General features: G+C 43.2%; 1 protein-coding gene across 4 annotated transcripts in view; it reads left to right on the forward strand.

The window, feature by feature from the left end:
- The window catches only part of PPP4R1 (protein phosphatase 4 regulatory subunit 1), a 63112-nt gene extending 58361 nt beyond the window's left edge, over positions 1-4751 (forward strand). For all 4 annotated transcript variants that reach the window (XM_058019521.1, XM_058019540.1, XM_058019549.1 and 1 more), the window contains 5 exons: positions 299-399; positions 756-876; positions 973-1107; positions 1956-2097; positions 3662-4751. In XM_058019521.1, coding sequence (XP_057875504.1) covers positions 299-399; positions 756-876; positions 973-1107; positions 1956-2097; positions 3662-3825 — 663 coding nt within the window. In that variant the 3' untranslated portion in view covers positions 3826-4751. The remainder of the gene's footprint in view (positions 1-298; positions 400-755; positions 877-972; positions 1108-1955; positions 2098-3661) is intronic.
- The last annotated feature ends 5874 nt before the right edge of the window (positions 4752-10625 follow it).

The raw sequence follows: 10625 nt of genomic DNA on the forward strand, positions 1-10625 counted from the left end.
TGCTTTGTAACTGCCTCATTTCTGGAGCTGAGAGACACAAATCCTAAAACTATCTTTACTATTTACACCTTCTTTCTTAGTAAAAGAAGAGGCTTGTCACATTTTCCTTTCAGTAGTGCCCCATGTGATTTTACAGTCTTAAGTATTACACAGTTTAGCCCAGGAAAGCAACACTGTTGCTGAAGATTTAAGGTTTTTTAAATAAACAGAGTGTTTCATTAGTTGTATTTAAAGCTCTTGTTCTGTCTGCTGATTGTAGCCTGTAGCTCTTTATGTAAGTTTGTATTTACTGTTTCAGCTTCTTCATGTTGACAAAAGACGAGAGTATCTTTATCAGCTTCAGGAATTCCTGGTGACTGATAACAGCAGGAACTGGCGTTTCCGTGCTGAGCTGGCTGAGTATGTGCTTTTCAGAATGATTATTTTTATTGTCGTGGATATTTAAAAATGTGAAAATCATATTATAGATGTTTTTCAGTGTTATTCCTAATTTAATTTTTGATTAGTAGATGATCCTTCTCCTCCTCCATATGTCCCCCTTGCTTAAAATTCCCAGCAGTTGTATTGTTAGTTTGATATTTGCAAGTTACCCACATTCAAGATGATGGCACTAAAAAATAGATTTTGCTTCCCATAACTTCATTATGTCAACATTGCAATTTTGATAAGTATTGTCCTGTAAATGATGGTACTCAGTTCAGCTGCCTTTTTTCTTACTGTGACACACTGTCTTTGGTTGTTCTTCCATCTTGTAGGCAGCTGATTTTGCTCCTGGACCTGTACAGTGCCAGGGACATCTATGACTACCTGCGGCCCATTGCGTTCAACCTCTGTGCAGACAAAGTGTCCTCTGTCCGCTGGATTTCCTACAAGCTGGTAAAGCAATCTACATAAATTTAGGGTGTCAGACTTCTGACTGTTGGTGGGGGTAATTTTTTAATTTACTTTTTTATTCCTTCTCATTTCTTCAAGGTTAGTGAAATGGTAAAAAAGCTGTACATGGCTTCAACACCAACCTTTGTGATAGACCTCATGAATGAACTTGTTGAAAAGTTCTGTAGATGCCACAAATGGTCTGGTCGGCAGACTTTTGTCTTTATTTGCCAGGTGAAATGTCTTCTCATTTCTATTCTGGGGGTTTTGGGGAAGTTGATTTGTTTGTTTGCTTTTTGTTTTTGCTTGAGTGGTGGTGGTGGTAATCAGAATTAAAGGGACTGGAACTCTCCAGCTGTCCATTGGCATTATACTGGTGAATATTTGAGAGCATTGTTTCCAAGGGAATAGTTTCATGGCTGTTTTTTCCTCTCTTTCTCCATAGGCGAGCTTGACTGCATCTTTAGCTCAGCAAATTAGCACCAGGTCATCAAATCTGATATTGAATATAGAGCATAAGTGTAGCAAAATAATCTCTGAGTTGGGAAGCTACTTTGTTGCTCAGTATGAAATGAGATTGGTGTAATAAATCTTTAGAAATCAATGAGTAGATGCTGCCTGTACCTTTTCAATCAGCTTGTGCAGCTTGGTGAAAGCCAGTGCATTCTCAGCAAAACAAACAGGAGTTGAAACTAGCTGGGATCCCAAGGAAATGGTCAAATTTGGAGGCTGTAGTAGAGGTGCAGACTGGGAGCCACTGTGGCTCCTGCCCAGGTGGACAGTTCTTTGAAGTGTTTGGAGAAATGTGAGCTTTGAGCTTATTTAGAGAAATGTTTTGGTATAAGAGGTGTTTATTGATATTAACCATTTTTGTCTGAATAGAGAGTCTAGTTTAAACAAAGACTAAATTAACTGTGAGAAGGATTGTAAAGGTCTTCTGCTTTTCTCTCCGGTTCTCAAGTGGTACAGTGATTAAAAAATAATAAAAGGGAAAAAAGGGAGTTCCAGGTTTCTGATTATGTGTTGAGATTTCATCCTCCCTGTGCTGAAATGTAATGAAGTTGCCTCTGTGTTCCTGCCAGAGTATCAGTGAAGATGACTGCCTGCCCATGGACCAGTTTGCTGTGCATCTGTTGCCACATTTACTGCACTTGGCATCTGACAAGGTTCCAAATGTTCGAGTCCTACTTGCAAAAACATTGAAGCAAACCCTTTTGGAGAAAGGTTAGTGGCAGAAAGAGTTGCAATGGGCTGACTGCACAGGGTTTTTTTGTCCCTCAGTTTTCCTAAATTCAACTGGGAAAGAAGAAGCAACATCAGATGTGGGCTGCTGTTGCTTTTACTGTCTCTTTGATGTGAGATGTTACCTTGGCTGACATGAAGCTATGACCCTGTTGTGGTGTACAACCTGCTGTTGTGTAGTGCTGGGGAAATGAGTTCTTGCTCATATGCCAGCCTGTTCCTTTGGTGTCATTTTCCATGAATAAACTACTTGGTAGAGGTGTCATCAGAAAGCACAAGTGAGCAACTAGCATCTGTGAAATTGTTGAACAGTGCCCTTTATTTAGTTTAGAAAATAAAAAAATTTGATGTTTTGTGTAATAAGACAGAAAAATATACACAAATATAAACTACCATTTGTTTTTTCTCACTGGGGGAGAAGAGATGACTGTTGTTTGGGCTTGATATTTTATGGTAGCAGTGGGAAGAAAGCTTCTCTGGATTCTCTTCAGGGAAATAAGACATGCAACTCTCAAATTGCAGAGTGTGCTTAAGAAAGCATCCCCAGTGCATTGCAGGTGCCAGAAGAGTCAGCAGTGCTCAGAGCCCAAAGCACTGTTAAGGAAAGCAAAGGAAATCAGCATTAGAAGTATTAGGCTATTTTCTAAGACAGCTGAGTGTCCATTTTGGAATACTTCATCCATTTCTGGTCACTTCCACTCTCAACACCATACACTGGCTTGAGGACTGCTGAGCTGTTGGGAGCTGCCTTGTGCATGCTGACTGAGGAAGCATATGGAGGCAGCTGAGGTGGATCAGCTGATGGGCAGATTTATCTTCTGTGCCGAGGATGTCACTGTTCTTCCTGCTCTCACGTGGCATTGGTGTTTTTGTGTCCCCCACATGGACAGTGCACCTCCATTCTGCATTGCCACTACTTAAACTTATGGCAGGTAGTCTCTGCCTCAAAGGTGTTCTGTGTATGATTAGGGAGGGTGGATAGGTTGGGGAAGGCAGGTTGAAAAAATCAGTTCAGGAGTTTTTAAACCTCAGATCTCAACTAATCTTCCTGTGAGCCATTTTTAGTTACATTGCTTTTTTGCACCTTATGTCGAATGTTGGAACTTCTTCCACTCTTATTTCATATTATCTTAGATCTATCATTTGATGATTATTTGGCAGGGCTGGCAGGGAAATGGAGTGGCATGGCCATGGGTTGATGGTATCTTTCCTCTGTCACAAATACAAGCACTCTCATCTGGAGTTGTACCAGGCTTTTCCTTCCTCTTTGTCCATGGAGTTTGGCACCCTTTTATACTGAAGGGCTGTAGAAATCCTGTACTTGTGCAACATCATTAGAGCAACTGTGCTCTGAAACATTAAATAATTTTTAAGGTGAATTCATAGATATATTTGGAAATGTCTTGTGTGCCTGCTCAGATATTCCAGCTGGACTGCAAGAGTGCACTGTCCTCTGAAATTTTGTGTCTCATGGGGTACGCTGAGGCTGGCATTGAAGTATCTGCTGCCCTTTCCTCCCATAAGTTTTGTGCATTTTGTCTTACAGAGTATTTCCTGAATTCTGCCAACTCTCACCAAGAAGCTGTGGAACAAACAATTATGGCTCTTCAAATGGATGGTGACAGTGATGTCAAGTATTTTGCAAGCATCCACCCTGCCAGTACCAAAATTGCAGATGATGCCATGAGCACTGCTTCATCAACTTACTAAGTTCCCAATGTTGCTATAATTAAAAAAAAAAATTAAACCAACTATCCTCAAATGCTTCTAAAATGGTTGATTTAGAGCAACCTCTTTGGAAGGAGGGATTTCTTGCCAGATTTAACAGGTGGATGTTATCTAAACCTGATAACCAGGGATTTTAAGTCAAGGCAAAGTAAAGATACCTGTGTCAGCTTGACTTTAGAAAAACACTGCTCAGAGGATTATTTTTGCCACCGAAGCCTTAAATCTTCTGTCTTCCTGAACAAATGAAACTTGAATTGGCAGATCATTTTCATTGTAGAAAGGACGTGATGATTTCCAGAGACCTGCATTGTTTCTCCTGAGGAGTTAACTTAGCAAGTATTTTCTGTAGCAGCTGATGGGCAGGATGGCCAGAGAGGCGAGTTTGTACAGGGACTGAGACCTCCAGTATTAGAGCTAAAGTTTATATCAGTCAAGGACTTGATTTGTGTGCAGCTGGGCACACCCTTAAGTGGGAATAGCTTTGATGTTTGTAAATGGGAAAAGTAGAAATTTGGATTTCTCTTAAGGGCTCAGTGCTAACACTAAACTAGAATCTGATTTTAATCCTTAAATGCAGCATATTGCTGTATCCATTAGCAGAAAACTTTGCTGAGTACCTGTGTCCTAATTATTTTCATGCTGGTCATGACCTAAAGGAAATTTATTAGCACATGTACTTTAAGTCAGGTATTTTTAACTTGATCATGATCAGCTCTGAAGGTGCAACTTTTTTCTTCATATACTGTACATATCTGTGAGCCTCCTTGGAGTGCTGCAGTCTAATCATGTTGTTTAAAAGCTGTTGTGATACAAGTTGTTCTCTACTTGTCCAAATAAAATTTATTAATAAGATGGAAAGAAATCTTGTGACCTTTTTAAGACATTAAAAAAATAAGTTTGAAATTTAAGTGGACTTTTTCTTTCAGTTTTCTACATTTGGTGGCTATTTCAGGGGCAAGGGGTTTGCTTAATGATCCTGAAGAATTCTGCATTTTGAGATGGAATATGCTACAGCACAGATGTACTTTGACCATATTGTTGAGGTTTTGCTGGATTCTTCCAAATGTCCCTTTTGCTTGGGAGCCTGTTGCCTCCAGCCTGAAATGTCATCTTGGCTGGAAGTAAGTCTGAACATGCACCTCAGTCAGATTTACAGAAAACTGTGAGTCTAGACTGCCCTTAACCTGCCTGCAGTCCATTGACTGCTTTCCTTTCCTCTCATTTAAAATTACTGATCCAGTATCTCCTTCTGTGTCTTCCAGGGAGAACTTCCTTAAATCACCTTTCTTCCAGCCTGCAGAACCCAAAGTGTGTGAAGCTTTTTTTCCCCGAGGAAGTAGAAATGGCTGTGGCAGCTTATCTTTGATGTATTTTAGCAGAACATTTTCACTTATCAGTCAGGTACCTGATGCCCTGGCAGTTGAGCCTTAGGGGGATATCTTTTTTTCACCTCCTGTTTTTTTGGAAAATAGATTATTCTGCAGTTTCTTCTCTTGTAAACAGAAAGTTGCTATTTGCTCCCCAGAGGCTGTTTTTGTACTCCTTAGCACAGCCATGGAGGTGGTTAAGATGCAGAGCCATCTCTGTCTGCCTTGAAATGTGGTGAGTTTGGAGTTTTTTGGGTAAGTTTGATTTTCTAAATTGCAGAGTTTTTTTCTTTTATGCTTGAGGATTTTTGCGGGATTTCTTTATTTATTACTTTTTGTAGATGTGTGTTTTTCATCTGCTTTTTTGGTGTAGATTTTTAATACTTTTTTTTTTTTTTTTTTTTTTTTTTTTGCTATGGATATCCCTTTTCAAAATTGGGAAAATCCCTGGAGGAGTAGGCAGGGTGACAGTGCTGTGGATGGCAGCAGGCTGTGTGGAAGCAGGGAGCAGTGCTGCTCTCCCTGCTGCCCCAAGGAGAGCACCTGAGAGTGACTCATCTTCTCCCAGGCCCAGTGGTTCCCATTTCAGCAATATGCACTGAAGTGCAGTTGATTTCTCCATTTTGTTCAGAGAACATAAATCTCATCATCTGAGGGTTTTTTTGCCTTGTGTGTGGCGATTAAGTTGCAGATGAATTGTGTGTGAACAGGACCTGTTGAGACCAGAGGATGGTCCAGGCCATGCCCTTGACTGTGAATGGAGCACAGTGTTCACTGGGGGAGTATTGGGGTTTAAATCCCAGTGTTTGGAGTCTGAAATTAACATGGCCCAACCTATTTCCATCACACCACTCATGTACTCTTCCACTAGTCCAGTAAAATGGATTATATCTGATCCCTTTATTTTCTAGTTACTTCAAGGTAAAACACTTCTATGTTGAAAAATGAGACAGAACTTCTGGATGCTTTATTTATGCAGTAGTGGCTCAGGCCTAGGAATCAGAGTGTTTGAAGCTTTTCCTAAGGAAGACTTGAGTGTTTTCAGTTTCAGAGTGCCTGAGTTTCCCTTTCATGTAACAGCTACAGATCATCTCCAGTGAAGAGGAGAAATGGCTTTGTCCTTTCTCCTCCACCCAGCCTGTCATGGATCCATCCCTTTCTTTTCTGCTCTGTTTGATGATTCCCAAGAAGCAGAGGGGAGGGAAAGCCTTGCTTTATTGTCAGCATTTCCCTGGAGCATTTGATCTACAGCCTGAGGGATGTGGACTCTCTTGCTGAACTCTGATAAGGGATTTTCTCATGCCAGCAGTGTTAGCAGTGCCAATAATTCAATCTTCATTGTTTCCCTGAGGATATGGGGTTTGGGGAAGTGTGCATCCTTGTTCTGAGCACTGCTAAAGGGTGTTGGTTTTTCTGTGGAGCAGTGTCAGGGGATGCTGCCAGACATCCTGCTGAATTATCTCCTGGGTGCCTTTCCTGAGGAAAGATTGGAGCTCTGTACCTCAGTTCATTTCTCTTTTGGTCAGGATTTCCTGAGCAGAAAGGGAGGTGGCTCCTAAGTTGCCATCTGTTGGTTCATGGTTTTCAAAAGCTGTATCATCACTCAACTTTCACCTGCTTGCTGGAATACCAGATTGGTTCTTCACAGGCAATTTTCATTGTTTGCCATTTAATCTTTTGGCTCACTCATCTTGCATCTTCTTCATGAGAATTCTTCACAGGAAACTCCTTTTATTCCCATGTCCTGCTTGCAGTGCTGCCTTACTCCCACTTGCTGTTTTCCACAGCAGCTTCTCTCCCTTCAGTTGTTTCTCTCCCCCAGGGACCCATCAGTTTGGTATGGCTGTTTCCTCACCACACTTGCCTGCAGATTTCATGCCAATAAAACTGGCAAATGTCTGCAACTCTGTAGAGGGGGGGGGTTTGTTTATAACCAAGACATGAGCAAGGCTTGGAAACTGGTTTTTTCTGCTCTGAATGTCCCAGATGGCTGCTGCACAAGCTCCTGGCCCCGTGGGTTCATTAGGACAACAGAACAGCAGGGTCCTTGTTACAGCCTTGTTAGTGCTCGGCCCCTTGTCCCTGTACTGCCAGAGGTCAGGCTGCAGAGGTGCTGATTGGAATTGGGAGTGGAGGGGCAGGAGGGCAGAGTCTGTCCCATGGCTCAGGCACTCTCTGATTGAGCTCCCTCCTGCTGGCAAAGGCTCCTGTTAGTCCCTTGTCTTTTGCTGGGGAAGCTGGTGAGCACCTCACGTTTTCTGACCTGCTTCAGGAAGGATAAGAAGAGGATTCTGAGTCAGGCAGATGGGCAAAAGCTGGTTCTGTATTCCGCTTACTCTGTCCTCCCTGATACTGATGGGAAGGGTTTGTCTCCCTGTCCGTGCCAGCATGGAAAGGATGTTTGAAGTGATTAATCATTTCTGTATGTGCAGAGTTAGGACTTACTGAGAGACTGCCTTAAAATATGAGAGTATGACAGAAAACCTCATTTTGCATGATCTTCTCCCCCGGCCCAAGTGCCTTCAGATTCCGCCTGTTAGTTTTAATTAACATTCTTTTTAGATCAGAAAATAAATAAAGAGCCCAAGTTAATGGGATTATTTTAGGGTTCAGTTGCTGTTGAGGTTGGGCTACATCTAGCTGATTAGAATACCCTGTCACTTAGCAGAAATAAATAACCAAATGTTTAAACATCTTACAGCTCTCTGATCATTGTCTGCTTGAAATTCCGTGACCTATTTCTGCAGACATATAGTAACGTCTCTGTGTGGGAAATGCTTAAAGGGATTACCTGCAGGTGCTTTGGGATTGTGACTGTGACAAGTGAAGGTACTGAGCACACTTCTCTGCATGTTTTTTAGCAAGGCTGAGAGGAGGAGAGATGCACTGTTTGAACATCAAAAGGAATTTCATTTATTTTTCAGTCAGTCTGGGTTTGCGGTGTAAGGAAAACCCAAATAAACTCAATTTGAGTAAGGTACTGACAAAGGCACAAATGGGGCCAGGACATTTCTCTTGTACTGGTCATTGATCTCATGGTTTCTTCTGGTCTCTTGGCTGAGGGTTTTGGGTTTTTTTAAAGTTTTTTCCAGTCACCTCCTGGATCTTTGTGCCTGACACAGTTTCCTGTAGGCAGTGCTGTCAGCAGAAATGTCCTGCCCCCATCTCCCTCAGGGCCCTGCACTGGGATAAGCCCAGGCAGTGACTCTCAGTAGTGGGAGTGTGCAGCAGCGGGAGCTCATTGGGACTCCCAGGCACATCCCCTGTGTGGCAGCAAGTGGTGTTCATTGGTGCAGAAATGTGGGCTGCAGTATTCCCATCTCAAATCCAAAATGCTGGGATTGCAGACTGCCATGGTGATCTGTGGAGCTGTAGAGAACAAGGCTATGGCTGTGCTCACGGCTCCCTTCCCCCTCCAAGGACCAGCTGTGGTTCTTCTCCTGGGCCAGGGGGCTCAGAGGGAAGAGGGATTTGGGAAGGGGAAAAGTCCATGCAGAGCAGCCCAGTTTGCAGGGTTGGTCTGAGAACTCTCGTGGTTTGGATGGGGAATTTTCCAGGCTGTGGGAGTGGGGTTGTCTGGTTTAGAATCCTATGTTTGTGCAGTGTAATCCTTTGGCAAAGCTTCCAGCTCACGCTGTTAAGGCAGCAACACAAGAAACTCCAGAGGAAACGTGGCAGCAAGTCCTTTGTGTCAGCAGTGACAGTGCCAATGCAGAGTGCCCTGGGAGGGGCCTGTCCTGACAGGTGCTGTGGGTCTGCACCTCTGGCAGAGGGTGGGGCAGCAGCCGAGGGACAGGAAGGACAGACAGCCGTGCTCTAGCACAGGGCACCGTGATGTGCCTTCTGCTGTTGGAGTGTGTTTTAAAGAGCACAGTGGAGAACTTGTGCTGTTGGATATAAGCCATGTTATATAGGTCTGGATGAGGCATTTTTCCCTGTGCAGATGAAGCACTGGGAGTAAGAGCTGCTTGTTGAGAAATGGAAACCTTGACAGATGAAGCTTGGTCAGACCTCTTTGGCAGAGGTTCAGGTTGAGGTTTTAATTGTCATCTATTTTTTTTTAATTGAAAAAAATTAGCTTTACATGGTCAGGTATCAAATTCTTGGCTTCAGTACATAGATTTTAAAAATTGCTACTTAACTCATTAATCTGAGGGGACAGAGAAATAAAAGTCCCCCCAGTGCTAGTGTAGGAACAGGGAATAGAGGTGGAAACCTTCTGTACAGGAGTCCTTCATGTCCATTGTAAAGGACAATGAATTTCTGGAGGCCCATCTAACATTTTATTTTTTTGTTATCTTTCAGAAAAAAAACCTAAACAACCCCAGTTCTTTTTAGCTGTTCAGACAATGCAAGTTCACTTCAGGCTGCTGCTTTTCAGGTAAAAAGAGGGAGGGGAAAATCCTGCTTGGTGTGCCAGATGTGTGAGGCTGTTCCAAGTACAGCTGCAGTATTTCAATGGGTATAAAAGCTGTTGTGATTTCAGTAACCTGTGGGCAACCCCCCTCTTTGTGTCCTGCCTCACTGGCACAGGAATCCCAATGATTTGTTGATATGGTGCTTCCTGATCCCTTGGGCTTCTGACTGTCGGATGTGACCAATCTGTTCCGGGCCTCTGTTGGAAGGGGGTGTCAGAAGAAGCCAGGTGTGTCGTTGTCACCCATCCCATCACCTGGGCCACCTCCAGTGGAAGTACTCAGATTTTAAGAAGGAAGCCAAGGGCCAATCACTCAGAAATGTTAAGTCCAGAACAGTGGGATTAATGTTGTGAGGCTGTTCCTGCCTCTTTTCAGTAAATGTAAATCAGTCTGGTATTTTGTCCAAAGGGTTTGACAGAGATGCTGCTGCTGCACTTGGCACACACAGGCTCTGAGGTGTTGCAAAGAGGCTCATTTTAAGTCAGCTCAGATGACACTTTGATTTATATAACCTGGTCCTTTAGGCTGCTCGGGTATTTTTCTGTGGGCCTTGGGATTGAGAAGTTTATAATGTGATCTGAACAGCACACTCAGATTATTGTGCTGTAGTTACTTTCCACTTTATTTGAAATTAGCTTTGGCTTTTTTTGGCTACTGATTCACAGCTGCCAGGTGCAGGCTTTCCGTGGCCTTTTCACTGCAGGCAGTGGGGTGAGGAAGCTGCTTCCGTGCTTGGGGCAGCCAGGGCCCTGGGCAGGGGAGGAGCAGGAGCGCAGCCCCAGCCTCACCTGTGCTGAGCCACAGAACAATTCAAACATCTCTCAGGTGTTTGACACCAAGTTTCTGCTTACAGGAGCTGTGCTGCTGCAGGGGCAACAGCTCCACCTGTTTCAGGCCTTACTTTGAGAAATTTTTCATAGAAAATTCTCAGCTTCAGGCACCCACCTGAGAAGAGTAACTGTGATCTGCATTATGAAGTAGATGAAGGAGAAACTAC

The sequence above is a fragment of the Melospiza georgiana genome, chromosome 1, assembly GCF_028018845.1.
Source record: "Melospiza georgiana isolate bMelGeo1 chromosome 1, bMelGeo1.pri, whole genome shotgun sequence".
In the NCBI taxonomy this organism is placed as follows: domain Eukaryota; kingdom Metazoa; phylum Chordata; class Aves; order Passeriformes; family Passerellidae; genus Melospiza; species Melospiza georgiana.